This window comes from Onychomys torridus, chromosome X (assembly GCF_903995425.1).
Source record: "Onychomys torridus chromosome X, mOncTor1.1, whole genome shotgun sequence".
In the NCBI taxonomy this organism is placed as follows: Eukaryota; Metazoa; Chordata; class Mammalia; order Rodentia; family Cricetidae; genus Onychomys; species Onychomys torridus.
Genome location: NC_050466.1, coordinates 85,207,777 through 85,227,497, shown reverse-complemented (window position 1 = coordinate 85,227,497; position 19,721 = coordinate 85,207,777). Strand labels below are relative to the sequence as shown.

The 19,721-nt window shown below is 41.2% G+C and overlaps 1 protein-coding gene and 1 pseudogene across 2 annotated transcripts in view; both read left to right on the top strand.

Moving 5' to 3' along the window:
* Nucleotides 1-19,258, top strand: part of Las1l (LAS1 like ribosome biogenesis factor) — a 31,194-nt gene extending 11,936 nt beyond the window's left edge. For both annotated transcript variants that reach the window (XM_036175066.1, XM_036175065.1), the window contains 3 exons: nt 4,498-5,078; nt 17,776-17,926; nt 18,935-19,258. In XM_036175066.1, coding sequence (XP_036030959.1) covers nt 4,498-5,078; nt 17,776-17,926; nt 18,935-19,067 — 865 coding nt within the window. In that variant the 3' untranslated portion in view covers nt 19,068-19,258. The remainder of the gene's footprint in view (nt 1-4,497; nt 5,079-17,775; nt 17,927-18,934) is intronic.
* LOC118573922 lies at nt 6,082-11,301 on the top strand (annotated as a pseudogene).
* Nucleotides 19,259-19,721: the final 463 nt, after the last annotated feature.

Sequence of the window (19,721 nt, the reverse complement as noted above, 5' to 3'; positions counted from 1 at the left end):
AGGTTTATCCTGACATCCAACTCTATTTGTGTTTCTGGATGAATATGTTATGGTAACCACATGTCTTTCGCGTCCCCTTAACTCAGTTCTCTCTAGGTTGTGTGGTCAATTGGAGTGCTGTTTTGATTCCTGTAAAGATCTGTGGTTGTGTTCCTTTCCCTCTCTGTCAGTCTCTGGCGCTAAGCTACCTCCCTCATTCTCCTGGAAGCCTTTAGTACCCGAGGATTCTCTTCCTGCTTTCTGGAGCAGTATTGTTTCATTTGAGTGACCCATTTGACCTTGCATTTTCTCAACTCCAGACATCTACATGGTCCACCTTATACAGCAGCACAGTTCCATTATTCAGAGCTTTGCTCTGAAAGCTAACATCCCAGTATCCTACTTGGTGACCACCATGTCTTGGCCTTTTGTTTTTCACCCTCCCATCCCTTGACAGTGCTTTTGACCTGTGTCCCAACCTCCATCCCTTTAGTTCTTTCCTTCCTCTTGCTTCTTCAGCCTTGTCTGTAGTTAGTCATGTCCCTCATCCTTAGCACCTTCTGTTCTAGTGATCCTTCAGCATTGTCTTACTTGCCAACTCTCAAGCTGGGATTGATTTCCCTGCTCCGTTTCTTCCATTCCTCAGCCTGTGTAGGCAGCCGAGTTCTCCCTGAGAAAAGCACATAGCCCTGCTCATTGCTGCCACTGGAGAGTTACAATGTTTGGTCACATTCCAGGCTTCAGTTCTGTGTCTGAGCATTTGTTTACTGACCACTTTGTCCCCAGGCCTGGAGACTGTTCAGAACACATACCATTGACCTCAAGTCGCTCCATTTCACCCTAGCTTCCTCCAGTACATGAAGACATGTACCAGGTCCCCCTCAACCTGAGTTGAGTCTTCTTCAGTGATCTGTCTCTGTGGTCAACGTCACTGATCTTCAGTTTGAGATGGCCTTGCACTGCATCAAACAAAACCCGTTCTTCTGTCTGCATTGTTGGGGCCCACCACAGTTTCTCTTTTGTTTAGCTGGCTCTTCTTACCCTTTATGAACGTGTCTGAGTTTTTTCTTCCATCTTCAAAGAGTAATAACACCAGCAACATCTGCTTTGACCATGCATATTTTTGTTGCCTTCTTACCAGCTTGGCACTTTTTCTTTTCCTTATCTCCAAAAAGTGGTTCTCACTCATCATCTCGATTTTATCACTCCTCTTTTCCTCCTTAACCTGGTGCAGTTTTGTTGGTACTCAGTCCCAAAGCTGCCTTGATCTAATTATCCAAACCAGGTCTCATTAATTTCTGTATCTGCTACATTAATGCTGAATGCCACACCCTCCTAGAAATGCCAGGGCTTATTTCTGGACCATATAAACTGCTCACCCTACATCTCCTTAGTCTAGTCCTTTTCTTCTGCAGTTCAGATTCCTCTGCTCAACTGCATGTTCAACATCTGCCTTTGGATGGGCAGTCCAATGGCAGAGGTACCTTCCCTTACTGTTACAGATCTCATTGGTGGTGGAACGGTCTATCCTTGGTTGACTCCTCCATATTTTCCAAATTTGGGGTTTATGTTGCCATGTCTACTCCTCCCCACCCCTGTGTCTTCTTCCCTCTCCTAGACTGAGCTTTGCAAGGGCAAGAGCTCTGCATCAGCTCTCTGTACTCCAGCATATCACACAAATCCAGGCACCAAACAGGCCTTAGTAAATGCCATTGGACTGAATGAAATGTCCCTTACTGTCACCTTTCCAGCAGTGTGTGTGTTGGTAGCGTATGACCAGATGTCTGAGGAATGGGTGAAGTGGGAGACTGGATGCCAAGACATGCCAAGACTGTGTTAGTTTCCTGATTCATCTGTTTGGTCCAGAAATGTTTCTTGAACCCCTAGTGGCATCTGGGCTACAGTCCTATTAATAAACTAAAATGTGGCCTTATAGACAAATTTAGCCAAGGCAACTTTATATGGGACCAAGCTGTATAGCCACGTTGTCAGATGTGTGACCTCTGGACTATAGGTTAAGTGACAGGATTAAGAAATGGGGAAGCAACTTAGCAGTTTCTGGAGGAGTCAGGCTAGAACATCAAAGGAGAAACATTTCCACATTTCAAGAAGAGAAAAACGAAGTTTCAGAAGTGTAGAAGGAATATAGGATGTGTATGCACTTGGGGGAGGGAGTGAAAAGCACAATGGAGAGGTTTGACTAGATGGCCTTCAAGGTACTTTCCAATCCCAAGTGCCTGCAGAGTGGAAGCTGCTGGTCTTGGAGACGTCTGGACCACAGAGATCTTCTCCCAGCCCAAGCATATCAGAGGGCTGTGACACATGCCAGCAGTAACAGTGGCTCCCGTGGATATGATTCCTTGTGCACAGATCCTACCTTTCTCAGATAATCAATGAGTTTACATCTGATCACCCATTCTAAAGAGTGGGAAATAGAGGGGTTGTGCCTAGGTATGCTGCAGTTAGGACCAAAAACCTCTGTAGCCTGTCGTTAGGTCGAGGTTTTCCATAATGTTCCACATGGATTGAAATATGGCAGAAAACCTGTTACTACTATGTGATTATAGAACTCTTGTTTTTTTTCATAGAAAATATAAAAGATACCATTGATAATTAAGTTTCAGGCATCATGTTTCCTTTTTTACTACACTCTTTCCTTTAATTTCATACAACAATCTTGGGAGGTGGAAGTATAATACAATTTGACAGATAAGGTATCTAGGCACTGAGGATCAAAGTACCTTAAAAATCACAGTGGTTTGTTGATAATGGATGAGAATCGAGGCCTGAGTTTTATGGGTCTAAACACGAGCCCAAACCCATGACTTCAGTCCCAGGCTGTGACAGGCATACTCAGGAAGGAGGCACATTTTATGATTCCTATCAGCACAGCACCTAATGGGCAGGCTGGAAGCTGGGGATAGCGGCCGGGTAATGAGCAGCAGTGACAGGGCATCTTGCCAACATCAAGTGCCTGGGGATATTTATTATTGATCACACTAATGGACGACAGTAAGAGGGTAAGGTTTCTTCCTGGCTTTTCCTCACATAAAAAGTTGTAAGCATTTCAGGAGCTTCCCCCAGCCAGGCGATCAATTCAATTTGAACCAGTGTCCTCTTGGAATATGAAGTGAGTCTTGCCAACAGGGACTCTCAGTCTAGTCAGTAGATCCCAGCTCTGTCCCCAAAGACCAGTGGCCAGCCACATGTGACCAGTCTGCATGCAAAGCATGTGTGGTTTGCACTCTACACTTCCAGAAGGGTCTGCCCCATCCCTCCATCCTGCTGTGTGTGCCACAGTGCCGGCTCCCTCATAGGGGCCAGGCTCTGTGAGGTGTGCTCACCCTCATCCTCCCCAGCACCTCTGTATCTGTCAGTGGTTTTGTTGTTAGCACCATGTGTTATGTGCAGAGTACCATCTTGTTGAATTCTCCTCTGTTGGACCCTTCCCGTTGGTCACCAAGCCATGCTCTTTGTGTGTCTGTCCTTTACAGCTTCCTCCTTGCCATGTCTACCAACAGTCCCTTAGGTCCTCCCTAACCAACTGTCTTGAATAGTGAAAACAGGTGCCTCCCTGGTCTTCCTGCCTCTAGGCTGCCCTGCCCTGGCCAGCCTCCATGTGGTTACCGTGGTGATCTTCAGGAATGGCGACTTTGACCTGTCCTGAGAGTTGGCAGGTGGCCTGCCCCACGATGCACACACTTCCCTTCCCAGCCTTCTTTACTTCCCACAGCTCTTCAGCACAGGCCTTGCCCTCTAGCCAGGCCACTCTGGCCACAGGCAGTGTGCTCCCTCTTGTCCCTGGGCCACCTGGGCCTCACCTACATGAAGCCCTCCCCAGTCTCTGCTCCCTCCTTGGACTTTCTGCTTCCCCTTATCTCCTCTAGCACGCCCAGCCAATTCATGGTGCTCATCAGGCCTCCCTTCCACACTCGCTTTGTCTCGTCAACTGCTGCTGTTTTCTTTCTTTCCCTGCATTCCAGGCTGGGCTGTAGCTGTTCCCATAAGGAATCACACATTGTGTTCCATGCAGAAGAAGCCCAGCAACACACCCCCTACCACATATCCTTGACCCTCAGGACAGATTCCTCAGTTAGGCCCAAAGGAGAGAATGTTCTCCCATTCTGATTTCCAGCCCCGTATGCCCATTTTGGCTAGTTTATATATATATATATATATGGAGTGTTTCAGTGCAGACTAGTAGCTGTCACTCATTGCCTGTCACTGTGTGGCAGACACTCTGCTAGGCATTCTCGGTGAGCATTGTTCTTATTTCCTCCTCCCCCAAACCCTAGAAATTAGATTCCGTTACTGTCTTCATTTGATGAGAATAGAAGTAAAGCTGTAGCAGAGAGCCCAACTGGTGTACAAGGTCCTGTTTTGCATTCTCTCTGCTCTGTTGTGCTGCCTTTCAGAGGCAGGTGTGGAAGTTCAGAGAGTAAATTGAAACCCCAGTGTTGGGCTGTGAAGTGACTTGAGACCTTGACCTTTTCATACTCCATCCTTTAATTCGCTTAGAGTCTTCAAAGCCATGGGACAGGTCTTGCCAGATGGGGAGCAGGAGAAGCTGCTGCGAGTCTGCTCCATTTATACTCAGAATGGAGAGAATGGTGCGGCCAAGGCAAGCACAGGTTCCTCTTCCACTGGGAAAAGTCCGTACACATTGGATACCTTACACCAGGACCTAAAACCATCAGGTGCCGACTGTGAGTCTGGAGAAAATACTCAGCAGAAGGAGCAAGGCAGCCTGAAGGATGCCAAGCAAGGGGAAGGCAAAGAGAAGGAGGAGCAGGAGCAGGAGCAGGAGCAGGAGGAGAATGAGGAGGAGCAGGAGGAGAATGAGGAAGAGGAACGAAAGGACTTTCAAGATCAGATGGAGGAAGATGTAGAGGAAAGTGATGACTTCGCAGTGGAAGAAGAGGAAGTGGATGACGATGATGATGATGACGATGACGACGACGATGATGAAGATGATGAAGAAGATAGAATGGAGTTGGGGGCTTTCTCTCTCATGAAGGAGTCCTACATTTTTGAGAATACTAGGACCATTTCCCGGAAAAGAGAAGCTTTGCAGGGTTCAGCATGGCAAGTAAGCTCTGGTAAGTAGCCCCTAAACCCACTTACTTTCTTCTTTCATTGATTCCCCCCGTTCTTGCTTGGCCCCTCTGCTTTCAGTCTCCCTCTCCCACCTCTCCTAAGGTTGAATGTCACAATGTAACCTCAGACTTGAGATCCTGTGGCCTTGGCCTTCTGAGTGCATGCCCCACTGTCCTCAGCCTTAACTCTTTGAGATGGAGGTCTCACTATGTTGCCTACACTGCTGTTGTTCTTTTGGGTTCAATTGACCCCTATTTCAGCTTCCTGAGTAGGTAGAGTTATAGTTTCATACCACTGTGTTGTTCTGCTGGCTGACTCTTGAGGCTTTCTTTCACCCTAGAGAATAGATGAGAAAGGAACAAGATATAGATAGTATATAGTAGGTAACCGGATACATGAATGGCAAGTGGCTTCTCTCTTAGACTGGAGTATATAAGCATCAGGGACCACTGTCAGACTGATCACACTTTCATATAAGTAGCACATAAAAGTACCTGTGTGTGATCTCTGGGCAGTAAGAGCAAAAGAATATGATAGGCAGGGGCCATATATGCATTAGGGCACATGCTTTTGTGTATACTAAGAGTGCTTTCTGTGTACACATGGAGGCTGACTCGTGGTAACTGGAGACAAGATCAAAAGAAAATAGAGTGGTTCAGATTTCAGGTGTTCATCCAAGTCTATGAGATTGAAGCCCAGAGGGGATGCAGGGGAGGCTTGGTGATGGAGAATGGGGAGTGGGGTGCTCGAATCTGCTTCTCTGAGGGTAGTCTTTGGAATGAGTTCATTTAGTTTAAGGAGGAGGAGCCTTAAGGAAAGCAGACATGGAGCAACTAGAACAGTCAATATGTGGTGGGACATATCTGCATACACAAGGGAACTAGAAGCAGGGCATGGTCTGTGTACCAAAGCATGGCAGAAGGAAGGAAAACAGCAGCCAGTTAAGTAAGATAGACTAAGAAGTGTCAGTGAAGGAGCCATGGGGAGAGCTGTAGCCTTTGCCCCATGAAGACAGGTGTGGAAGAGGTGTGGTATTATAAAAACTCTTCAGTAGGAGAGCCAGAGGTGAGTGAGCTGTGTGTGTGTGTGTGTGTGTGTGTGTGTGTGTGTGTGTCCACATCTGATAGGTAAATCATGACATAGTTACAGAAAAATATCTTAGGACAAAGAAGGCTGAAGTTGGGGGTCTTTGTAAATAGCTAAAGGGAGAGGAACCGGCACAGGAACAGTTGGTTATATCTGTGGGGTGAGGTAGGGTGGGGTTAGATGTGGGTGGGAGAGAAAAGTAGGGGCAGTGAAGAGAATCTCAAATAGGCCATAGTGTTATATATGTTGTCTGAAGAGAAAGCAGAATCAGCTAAGAACCATGAGATCCAGAAGGGAAGGTGGGATCCTATGGAGGGGTTTATGACTAGGAAGTGAGAGCCATTTAGAATTGGCTCTGTGCTGTCACTGAGGGGACATGTACAAGGATGCCAGGCTAAAGAGATATGGGTAATAATATACATAGGTTTGGGAATGTTAGTGATGCTAGATAGAACCGGTGGGGGTGACCCTTGTGTGTGAAGATATCTGTGTTATTGGGTGATAAAGATCATTAAGATAGATAAAAGTTCTTATAAGGGCCAGGATTACGGAGATGTACAGATAGAGGGATAGCTCTTTTCTTTTTATATGTACAATTCTGAGGATCAAACCCAGGAAATGCTCAGACTAGGCAAGTGCTCTTCTTTTTTAAAATTGACATATAATTGTGTATATTTATGAGATACAGTATGATATTTGATACATAAGGAACAATCCTCCTTGAGTGACTTCTGTGGTTTTTGCATAACAAATTGATCCAAGGCTTAAATGTCATACATCCAGAGGCATAGTGACAGGGAGAATTAGGTTTCATCCCAAAGTGAAGCATCTTCATGTATGTATGCTTTGGGGCGGTTGTGGATTATGAATTAGGAAAAATTATGCTATTAAGTCCTTCCCTCCCCACCTTGCTCACATTCCTCCTTCTCCTCTCCTTTCTTCCTCTGTGTGTGTGTCTGTCTGTCTGCCTGCCTGCCTGCCTGCCTGCCTGCCGGTCTGTCTGTCTGTCTCTGTGTATGTGTGTGAAGAAACAGGGACATAGAGATTTCTGGAGTTTGCACCTATTTGGAGTTGTGGGAGGCATGGAGTGGAGTAGGAGACATTCATTAAGTGGGATGTATATGCTTCTGCACATATCCTTGGAAGGTAGAAAATATGATCTTTCTGTGTATCGGTGGGAGTGATAACCTTGTACAGTGCATGGGGAGCGTGTAACTTCTGAAATAGTATATCCACCCTTAAGGGTGTGCCTGTGTATTTTTGGGCAAGGCCACTAAGAAAGGATATGGCATTAAACACATCATTGGGGGTATAGCTGTATAAATAATTTCGATCACTCAGATAATCCTCAGTATTGGTGGGTATGGAGAGGGCATGCTGTGAGAATTCTGATATTTCCACTAACTAATGCATTGATACAGCCACATCTGAAGATGTCTTTGTTTTTGTAGTGATCTACCTGAGAAGAATGTGAGAAGGAACAAAAATATCTGTAGCTATGTGTATGTGTATAATGTAAGCACATGCCGGTAAGAATTATAAAGTGCTAAGGTGATGGAGTGCTAAGATGTACAGAGGGGTATTCTTGAGAAGTGGTAACAGTGAGGACAGAGTCTAGGGATATGTAGAAAGCCTACGCTGAATTGCTTAAGAGAGTTGGGTAGGTAGACTGGAGGTGGGGCAGGGGTGTGTGTGTGAGCCTGAGTACCAGTAGGAAAACCAGCTCATCAGCCACTTTTTTTTCTGGAAATATTTGTATTTAATATTTTTAAATTAATCTTTTAAGTTTTCATGAAAATATACATTGTATGTTTTAACATTTACGTATTCGCCATCATACCTCCCTATCATTTTGTATTCCTCTTTCATTAGTTCACCTCATTTCCCTAGACAGCTAATATGTGTACTTTGATGTCAGACATATAGTACATGATTTCACGCATCTATATAAGATTTAGAAACCACAATTGAGAGAAAGCCTGATATTTTTCTTTCTGAGATTGGCTTACTTAATATGGTTTTCTGCAGTTGCATTCATTTTCTTTCAAAGGTGGCTTAGTTCTTTAGATGTGGGAGCCCATTTTCAGGTTCCTAGTGGCTTTACCCAGCAGGTCCGCATAGAGGATGATTGGACCACAGGCCTGAGTGCAGGTGTCTGAGAAGGTCTGCACTGGGCTGTGCTGGGGGAGGTCTTTTGCTCCACCCCTTGGCATCTCTATAAATACCCTGGGGCAGAGACAGTCGGGGCTGTTGGAATAGGTTCCAGGCCCTCTCAAGGCTATCCTGTATTTCCTATCTGTTTATCTCCGCACTAAAAATCCTTCTATCTAATATTTCCTGCTGCTCACACTCAAGAAAGCTCTGGGGAGCTGTGGAGTTGTGGGGTTGGTGGGTAAATTTCCCGCAGAATGGCACCTGAACTGGGACTAAAAAAAAAAAGAAAAAAGGGAGGAGGCCTGAGGGCCGGGCCGTCTAGAGGAGGCCCATCCACTGCCACGCACTCGGGCGCATGGTCGGCGGTGATGCCCTCCGCCCTTGTCTCAGCTGGCCCAGGACACCAGGAGAGGCAAGGAGGTGGAGGTAGGGCACCAGTATGCACGAACGAGTGAACCAAACAGACAGTTTCAATCACTTCCAGATAACCAGCAGAAACTGCTTCCTCAGTTTTCTCTTCACTTGGACAAGATCTGGAAATGCATTGACCATAATCAGGAGATACTGCTGACCATTGTGAATGATTGCATACATATGTTTGAAAATAAAGAATATGGAGAAGATGGCAATGGAAAGATTATGCCAGCATCTACATTTGACATGGATAAGTTAAAGTCTACATTGAAACAGTTTGTTAGAGACTGGAGTGAAACTGGGAAAACAGAAAGGGATGCCTGCTATAAGCCAATTATAAAAGAAATTATAAAAAACTTTCCAAAAGAGAGATGGGATTCTTCTAAAGTAAATATTCTGGTACCTGGTGCTGGACTAGGAAGATTGGCCTGGGAAATAGCTATGCTAGGTTATGCTTGTCAAGGAAATGGAGTTTTTTTATGCTCTTTTCTTCCAACTTTGTACTCAACAGATGTTCTGAAATTAACAAATATAAACTTTATCCCTGGATCAATCAGTTTAGCAATAATGGGAGATCAGCCGATCAGATTCGACCCATTTTTTTTCCTGATGTTGACCCCCACAGTCTTCTTCCAGGTTCTAACTTTTCGATGATAGCAGGAGACTTCCAGGAGACTTACTCAGAATGCAATACTTGGGACTGTATTGCCACCTGCTTCTTCATAGATACAGCTCACAATGTAATTGATTATATTGATACGATATGGAGAATACTCAAGCCAGGTGGAATTTGGATAAACCTTGGTCCTCTGCTGTACCATTTTGAAAATCTGGCCAATGGTCTATATAGTTGAGCTATGAGGATATTAAAAATGTTGTTCTTCAGTATGGATTCCAGCTGGAGGTGGAAAAGAATCTGTATTGTCAACATATACTGTGAATGATCTCTCTATGATGAAATATTACTATGAATGTGTTTTGTTTGTGGTCCGGAAACCACAGTAATGGTCTTAAGTGATATTTCCCAGAAAAAGGTTAATATGAACAAATGCTGAAATAAACAACTCACAGTCAACTATCAGTGACAACAGGACACAACCTCAAATCAGTGGTGCCTTCTTATTCCTAACAAAATTTAGAAAGTGTCTATTTTCTTAATATCTATTGCCTTTTTCAGAAACATACTATACCATGCAGATTCATACTGCACAAGAAAAAAAAATGGAGAAAATATTTCCAATGCAGATATGTAATAGAGGAAATATCTTCAAGTACTTTTTTCTTTGAAGCCCAGAATTGTCTGTCTTTAAGAAAATAAACCTAAATTCCAGTCTTCATGAAGCTGTTGCAAGTTTGCCATATTAATGACTAATAATGCTAAAGTCCATACTAATCTCCTTTTTGGGTTTTACATTGCCTGTGCTACTTTTAGAAGAGTCTAAGGATCCTCTGACATATTTAGCATCTGGAACTGGAACTTTGTTTTCATTGGACCTACATAATCTATACTTAAAGAATTTTGAAACCATTCTTTCAAATGTTTCATTAAAATTTGGTTGTTTTTCCCCCCCTTAACCTCAGCTGAATTTAGAGAGGCATCGGATATGTCTTCTGTGGAGTATTTATTCAGTTGTATCACAGGTGAAAATTCAATGAAATACATCAACAGAGAAATTCAGTCTTTATCCATGCTAAACTGAATCTTAACAGAAACTCCTGGATCCCTTTGAAATGTATAAGATATAAACATTCAGAGACACAAAAATTTTTTCTTTCTTTTTTTTAAAGCAGTGTTAAATAACTGGAAAAGTAAGAATACGATCTGCCCATCTGAAACATAACTTCAAATTAGAAATGAGTTGTAAAGTTTGTCAGTGTAATGTTTACAATGATGTCTTTTATTAAGTATGTGGCTTATGAGAGCAAGAACTTTTTTTTTTAGTTAAAGTGTATTTTAGTAAAAGCTGTCATGATAGGATTAACGTGAGACGTTTGAGTATGAAATTCAAGGATAAGTTAATGCCATGGTCTGTGTCTTCAGTATCCTAGGCAGCAGCTATTCATGAAATTTCAGATGAATAACAGATTTGTCCCCAATAGAGTTGGAGTTTAAACAGTGTGTGTGCTGCTTTAATTTTCTACCTCTAGGGAGGGCTGTTTGGGAGGGAGTTTTCCTTGTTGCTGTTAATTTTAACATTGGTTATTCTGTTTCCATTAGCTAGGAAAGCAAAGATGACTAATACTTTAACTTCTACAAGAAAAGAGAGCTCTTGCTGAATATTTCACAGATGGCTGTGACCTCTGACATTTGGCTTAGATGGATTTAATATATGTGGTGGTCAAACTGCCCTGTTGCCATGCTTTAATAGGAAGCCTTACTGTGTGTCCTCAGGCCTTTGTGGTGTTTAGGTTGGGGCGTCTGTAGGCTCTGCGCTTTCTGGTTGCAGGAGTTCTACACAGAGTGGGACTTTGTCTCATCTGCCCTCCCCGATGCAGAACATGGCTCCATGGAATGAATTTTACTTTGGCTGTGTACATACATAGTCTACTTACCTTTTAAAATTATTTCTTGCCGGGCGGTGGTGGCGCACACCTTTAATCCCAGCACTCAGGAGGCAGAGCCAGGCAGATCTCTGTGAGTTTGAGGCCAGCCTGGTCTACAGAGCAAGATCCAGGAAAGGCTCCAAAGCTACAGAGAAACCCTGTCTCGAAAACAAACAAACAAAACAAAACAATTATTTCTTGTTCTTCCAGTGTTCAGTACTTCATAAATGTTCATTTGGTAAAGAAATTCTCATTATTTACTATTTGCAAGGGTGAAAAAAATCTCCCATAATTATTTTTTTTAACGAAAAAAAATTAAAGAAATGTATTTTAAAAGACATTCATTGAAGAGCAAGGAATGCATGTTTTGGTTTTTTGTTTGTTTTTAGTTGCTATTTAGGAATGCTTTTTTTCATTTTGTAGTTTTTTTTTTTTTTTTTAATAGTCTGGTTTTGTTTTGCTTACAAAGGCAAGAACGGACTGACACCACTGGGTTGGTTTTGTTACCTAAAGTTTTTCTTCTTCTCTGTCATGTTTTACTCTTTAATACTATTACTTACATTTCTAAATTATGTATTTTACCTAACTCTGAAATCAGTTATTTCATTTATTTTTAGTTTTCCTCATATCATGAATGTTTTAAAAATATTCCTTATAAATTTGCATCACTCTTTTCTCTTGCGGAAGTTAATATATTCTAAATGTGGAAATGTGGTATAAATCAATAATAGAAGTGTCACTGGAGGAGCTTAGTTTTGTATTTTTTTATATTTAGGTTTATTGAAGTGTGTAATCCTTAAGTTCTTTTTCTTAAATTTGCTCTGTACACCAATGTTTTCATCTTCATAAGGTGATCATGTGCTTGCTGTTTTTAAATTTCGACTTTCTGAGGTGGTGCAAATTTAGGTTCTGATCAATGAGCAAGATAGAGCATATAAAATATACAGAGAAGCTGCAGAAATAATCAAGTTTGAGAACTGTAAAGTATATGGTATTTATGTAATTCATATTCTAAACATTGCCAGAAGGCTGAATTGGAAGCTTCATGTCTGCATGAAATTTCCTATATTTTTAATGTGTATATGAACTTAATTTTTCTTAAATATTAAAGTCTGCCAATTGCTATAACAGTTAAAAAAAGAAAAAAAAAGGGACTAAAGACAAATGAGCAGGAACTAAAGACAAAGTAATAAGGACTAAAGACAAAAGAAAATAATAGTTATTACAGAGTTTTTGGAGAAAGTGCATTGTCAGATTCTTCCAGTGGAAAAAAAAAGGGACATGTCCGGTGTTGTAATGGAGTGTGTGTGTGTGTATTAAGGGCAGGGGTTTTTATCCTTGAGAAAAAAGGAAAAAATGAACTGGAAGAATGTCCCATGTTGCAGTGCAAAAATCTTTTCTATTAAAATTTCTATCTTCTATCTCTTAATTTCTTTCTGTGAGAAATAAGTATAAGGTATAGTGTAGTAATGTAGGAAAAACTTAGAAGTGTAAGATTGTGTAGAAAAAAATTAAGATAAGTAAGGCAACTAGACAGAAAAACTTCAATTTTCTAATTTGGGGGGCTATGAACACAAACTGGAAATAAATCTTTCTTTGAGCTTTATGTGTAGTTTAAAAAAAGCTCTTTGAGCTTATTGTGCAGAAAACAGTTTCCTATGAAAGCTTTTGGTCTGGGGACAGCTGAAATACTAAGTCCAAGCGGCAGGAGAAAGTGATTTCTCCCTGAGGCAAAAATGCCGGTGTAAGAAGCCAAAAAGTTTAAAGTTCGGAAGTTTTGGGGAGAGTTGGTCTTTCTCTCTCTTGGGAAAAAAAAATCTTTCTCTTAAACTAAAAGCTCTTCTTGGAAAACTTGGGGGAAAGATCTCTCTATAAAGCCTTAATCTGTAACATGAATCTTATTAATGAAATCAAACCTGAGTCCAGTTATTGGGGTGACTGCTGGAAGATCAGAGAAGCAGAACAAGCCACAGCTACTTCACCTCGCCAGTTCCTCAGCCGGTCTTGTTTCCTCAGACTGAAGCTTCTTGAGTCCTCATCCAGAATGAATCTCAGCTGAACTGTGTTACTCCAAAGCCTAAAAACTTAACCAACCAAAATGCTGAACCACCCAGATGCTTTTAATTTCTGGTCTTCACGCCTTATATATCTTTCTACTTTCTGCCATCACTCCCTGGGATTAAAGGCGTGTGTCACCATGCCTGGCTGTTTCTAATGTGGCCTTGAACTCAGAGATCCAGAGATATTTGTGTCTTTGGAATGCTAGGATTAAAGGCGTGTGCTACCACTGCCTATCCTCACGTTTAATATTGTGGCCATCCTGTTCTCTGACCCCAGATAAGTTTATTTCGGGGAACACAATATCACCACATTAATCTTTCTCAAACTAAAAGCTCCCAATGTCCTGTAGTTGAAAACTCAAAATGCTTAGTTCAAATCTCCCATTGCAAAAGCAAAAACTTCTAAAGCAAGTCAGGTAAAAGAACCATAAGTTGACTTTCAGACCCCAAAAGAACTATGGGAAATGAAGTCCATAAGCTAGCTCCTAACAGCAAACTGATGTAAGAGAAATGCATTCTGGGAAAGGTAGTTTTTCCGGCGAAATGGCCCTGAAACACTTGTCGGCTCAAAAATATGTTCATAGTAAACTTAAAATACAGCTTTTAAAAGGTAAGAAGGAAAGTCATCTAAGAGTTTGTTGAATGTCAGATCCACTGAAAAAATAAAAATTGAAAGGATACAACTCAGAGAGCCTCTCTTTTTTTGGCACCTTTGCGGAAAATACCTTATTTTCCCTAATAGTTGTGCAGTAAATTTTTGCTGGGAGCTTCAACGGGAATTTCATTCTCATCTCGAAGTGATTAATTTGGGTAAAGGGATGGCCTCTAACTAGAAACTGTCAAACCACTTTAAAATCCTTAAAACAAGGGAAAGCAGTTTATACACTGAACATTGTTTTAGATATGAAGAAACATGGAAAATTTAAAAAAGTTCTTTACCTCTTAAACAACATGCTGAATGATTCCTTTGCAAATCTAATAAGGAGACAAATAGGCATTCAAAAAGAAATGACTACTTTATAGATGGGAGCAAACTTCAGAAAATCTGTCTTTAAAAATAGTTGCTTCGGGTTGGGGATTTAGCTCAGTGGTAGAGCGCTTGCCTAGCAAGAGCAAGACCCTAGGTTCAGTCCTCAGCTCCACAAAAAAAAAAAAAAAAAAAAGGTTGCTTCACACCTAAAAGTTCCTTATAAGAAATCAGTGCTAAATATCACAGCTGCTAACATCAGGGGTTAAAGCTAATGAAGTGAAAATACTAGATCCTGAAAATGCTTTTTCTCAGAGTTAAGCTAATTGGAGGATATGTTTCATGAAAGAACACCTATGTTCTTAACTTTGAATAGTAGCAGTTTTAGTGAAAATATTAGGCTAATAAAAATCTATCAGAAACATCACCGTTGTTAAAGAACTGAAGGCAATTAAAAAATTAAGAAGGGGGAAAATTGTATCAGAGTTTGGTGATGAGTGTAAAAAGCAACTGAATCAATTTTCATGATATTAAGTAGGAGAATAAAGAGGCTTCCAGACTGCTGAGGAGTTTGAGACTATTGTAACTAAGTTTCAGCAGTGTCTTCAGACCTGTTGAAAGCTGCAGGTTTGGAACCTCACTCCAATTTAGACCACTATCCTCTCCTGTTGGGAAATTGACTGTTAATGGAATGACTAGCTAAGCAATTCAGAAACAGAATATTCCTTACAAGGTTTTTTTTTTTTTTCTTCCTTTTTGGGTTTGCTGTAAACTGTGATAGCTCTTAATAGAGTTTTTGTGAAAGATCTGAAATGCATAAAGTACTGTTTAGCAACACTCACTAAATCTCAGAGTTGAGAGAGCTATTAAAGAATCACACTCGTTTCAATCTATCAAGGACTTTTAGAATATCAAAGTTGACAATAAGCTCTGAACTTTAGAAATGAATCTAATAGAGATAGTGATGATAATTAAGGGGGAAAAGGAGAACATTATTCTGTCTTGTTAGAAAATGTTAAATCTCTCCTAAGTGTTAAATCTTTAGATGTTTGCTAAGTTATATATATGCTAATGGTAGCCCTATGTAAGTTTGTAAAATAGATCTATAGAGTTTCTTTAAGAATATAAGCTTGCAAGAAGTATCTAAGGTAGTCTTAAGACATGTAGTAATAAGCTTGTAAGAAGTAAAGATGCTAGTTGTAAATGTAAGTTTAAATAAGAATATAGAATGAATATAAGAAGTAAATAAGAAATATATTTGTTAAAGTAGTTCTATAGTTTCCTTAAAGAGTATAAATAAGTAGATATTAATGTTATATGTGAGTTTGTAAAATGTGTAAATGTTAAGTGTGAGTCTATGCTTAATGTATATGGTGAAAAACCCTGAGACACAGAAGGTAGTGTCCTAGCAGACTGCAGAGCAGGCAGTTTGAGCGGTTTTCAAAAGCTCCAGAAGCCGCTAAGCTAAGAATGGTGGACGCCAGAACCAGCACAACCAGGCATCAGCAGCTGAGACCCATGGAAAATCAACGCAATCCAGAAAAACCTGAGCTAACAGCAAAAACGGTGCAGTTAAAGTATTACTGTAACTAAGAAGGTCTCTGGCTTGAGAATGAAAATTGCAGAAACGTTTGTTTGAACTAAAATTGTTAACTGCAAAAAGTTTTGGTTGTAAAACGGCTCTTCATATTTGGAAGAGAAAGTTTGATACCAGAATTTACTTTTTTTGAACTTTTTGAACTTAAATGAGATAAAACTACAAAAAGGTCTTTGTTAGAGAATTTTTCATATTTGGAAGGCTGGTACCAGAATTTATTATTTGAATTTTGGGACTTAAGAAATGAACAATAGTGATTTCATTGCAATGGGACAATTTTGAATTTACTTATGGTAATGACTTAGGAACTGTTTTCTGGAATTATTGTGTTAAAAATGGAACTGTTTTATCGACCTGTTTATGTAAAAATGGAGTTACTTATGGAACTGGTTTTGTGTTACAAATGAAACTGTTTAAATGGAAAAGTTTGGGTTTTCTATAAAAAAAATTATAAAGAAAAGGGAGAAGTAATATTCCTTAGTCTATTTAATTAAAAAATATTTTCTTGTTTTTGAGTGGATTAATGTCATGTTTTGTTAGTTGAAAAATGCAAATGGGTACACCAAGAGATTCCTTTAAAGTGTAAAGAGTTTTATTAAGAAACTGCTTTTGGCTGTTTTGCTAGTTTTCAAAGTATTAATGGTTAGATTGAGAATATTGCTTTTCAATATTGGTTTGTAGGAATTTAAGTTTGGGTTTTTCTAACTAGGTTTGAGGTTTTAAAAGGTTTATAAAGAAAAGGAGGAATTATGACTGAATTAAGGTTGAATATATCTTTGCAGAAATTATGTTAACCTATTGATATTAGTGCACCCTGGTTTTGTGAAGTTAAGGAAATATTTAAGTTTAACGTGAATACATCAGAAGTTTTTCCTATGTTCTGTTAGCAAGAAAATTCAAGTGGTTCTGTTAAGAATTTGCTTTGAGATATAAGATTGAGAGAATTATAATTATGTATAGCAATATTTATGTTAACATGTTAATGGTCATGATGAAGCTTAGGGATTCTTTATGTTTGCAATTGCATTAAGAGTTTTTGGTTTAGAAAGGGTTGGATGCAGCTAAAGACTGCTATAGTCACCTTGAACCTAATCCAGAAAAGAAATGCCATCTTTATCATCCTCTACTCCCATACTGGGAGGTGTAACAGCTATGGAGATTGCTGTGAGCTCTTAATAATGAGCTTTCCCCAGCAGGTCTGCATAGAGGGGATGATTAGACCACAGGCCTGAGTGCAGGTGTCTGAGATGGTCTGCACTTGGCTGTGCCTTGGGGAGGTCTTTTCTCCACCCCTTGGCCTTTCTATAAATACCATGGGGCAGAGACAAGGCCCTTTGGAATAGGTTCCAGGCCCTCTCGAGGCTATCCTGTATTTTCTGTCTGATTATCTCCACAATCTAAATCCTTCTAATATTTCCTGCTGCTTGCACTCAAGAACTCTGGGGAACTGTGGGATTGGTAGGTAAACGTCCCATATCTAGAGCTGAAAAACTTGATTTTTATATATCACCTTTTCTATTCACTCCTCTGTTCTTGAACGCCTAGGTTGGTTCCATGGTTTAGCTATTGTGAATAATTCTGTAATAAGCACTGTTGTGCAATTATCTCTGTGATATGTTGATTTTAGGTAAATAAGGTTTCTCTGAGTTTTTATTGTTATTTGTTTTTGTTTTGAGAAATCCTTATTCTGATTTCCAAAGCGGTTGGACTAGTTTAGATTCCCATCAGCAGTGTATGAGAATTCCCTTACCATATCCTTACCAGCATTTATTGTTACTTTTTTTTTAATGACTGCCATTCTGACTAGGAAAGATAGAGTCTGAGTATAGTTTTGACTTTTCACAAGCTCATACTTGCTACCTCTCTTTGTTCTACAGAAGATGTACGATGGGGTACATTCCCTATAGGCCGAATACCAGGTCAGACTGATGACCCAACAGAGCTTATGTTGGATAATTATGACACCATGTACCTTTTGGACCAACCTGTTGTAGAACACCGGTTAGAACCCTCAAAGTCCAGGAGTGGGTGAGTAGCTATGGCAGTGGGATTTCTCAGCTCTTTGACTGCCACCTGATGGATGAAGAGGAAGCAGAGTGGGACGGATGAGTCATTGGCTGTGCTCTTGTTAGTACTCCTTTACCCTAGTAGAGGGAACCAGTCAAGTGGCCACACAGATGATTTAGCACCCCTTCCAGGCTGAGTCCAGTTTTTATGCTAGTGTCTTTGTGTATGCAACTGTGGGGTCATTGCAATTGAGAGTTCATTCCTGTTCTACTTGCTTATTCCCCAGGAGATGACTTGGACTCCCCTTTATTCTGGGCATTCTGGGAGAGGTCTCTAGAAACCAAGTGCCCCAGATGCAGATGAATAGAGGATGTAGCTGGGGAAGCCAATTGCAAGTGGGATTCCATTGTAAGAGGCCCCTTCTCCTCCCACTAACCTGGGCCTAGGAAGGCTTGGCCCAGTGAGTGCCAGGGTATAAAGAGGGAAGTATGGGCTAGTGGAGCTGTTGACTTGGCCCAGCTTTATAGCCCTCTTCTATTAATAGTTTGTACATGAAATGCCCACCCTTCTTTGCTTGGCTTCACCCTTGACTTGGCCATGTGACTTTGAGCAGATCCTTTCTTACTCAACTCTGGACCTCAGTTTCCTTGTCTGTAAAGTTGTGGGTGATGGGAAGGGATGGGGCTGGAGTATCTCTAAGGGTTTTTTTTTTTTTTTTCAAACTAGATCTGCCTCAGTGAAGGCCGGCTTAGCTCTCAGCTAGATGGCACCTCACCTAGCCAGAAGGATCTTTGATCCACAGGAAGCGGGAACTTGAGTGTTTTTTGAGAAGTTCTCTTCCATGTCTTCCTTGTGGGGATGGGCAACGGACAGGGACAAGAGCATTTGTCAGAATAGCTACTATCTCTTCTTTATAAAGACAAGCAGGGGGTCGGCCCTTCCCACGGGCACACACAAGTCAAGTCCCCTTAGCTCCTCCAGGATTTCGAGCTGCCACTTTCCCTGACTGACCGCCCACTTTCTCTGCAGCACTCTGAGCCTCGGTTGTTGTGGAGGCAGTAACAACTCTAGCAGCAGCAGCGGCAGCGGCGGCAACTTCGAGGGCCTTCTCTGGAACCAGGGACAACTGCATGGGCTCAAAGCTGGCCTGCAGCTCTTCTGATGGCAGTCCTGATGCAGAGTGTCCTTGCGGCCCTGCTCTAGTCACAGCTCAGTCCAGAGTCCACCCATGGTACAGACTGGACAACCGGGTGACAGTTCAGACCAGCTTTCCACCACAATGGAAATTTGAATCCTACCCCCAAGATTTTCTGTTTTGTTTTGAAAAATAATAAACAGATTTTTGTCATGGTGTTTGTGAGATGAGGGGTGTGTCTTCTAAGGTAGACCAGTATAATTCTCCTTTACTTTGTGGCAGTTCTATAAAGGGTGAGATGGTAACAAGGCTTTTGAGTAGAAGCTGGAGCCTGGGGCCTGTTAAGTATACCGGTTCTGATTGCCTTCCTAGCTAGACTGTAGGCATACCTGCTGCATGGCTCCTTAAACTTACTTCTTCATCCCTCCCCTGTAATGTGGGTGAGCCTACACGAAAGCATCAGGGCCCAGAAAAGAGCTGCCTATAGAGCCTAGTGAACAACTGGGCCATGGGACTTTGTGGGGACAGGAGGTAGCAGGGAGTGGGAGGAAGATCCAGTTTTTCCTTCACTAAGCAACAAACAGGAATTGAAAGCTTATACTTTGTCATCTCTCTGTTATTTGGCCTAGAAAAGATACAATATACTTCTGCAGTGGGCTTGGAGCTTTAAGAAACATCTTA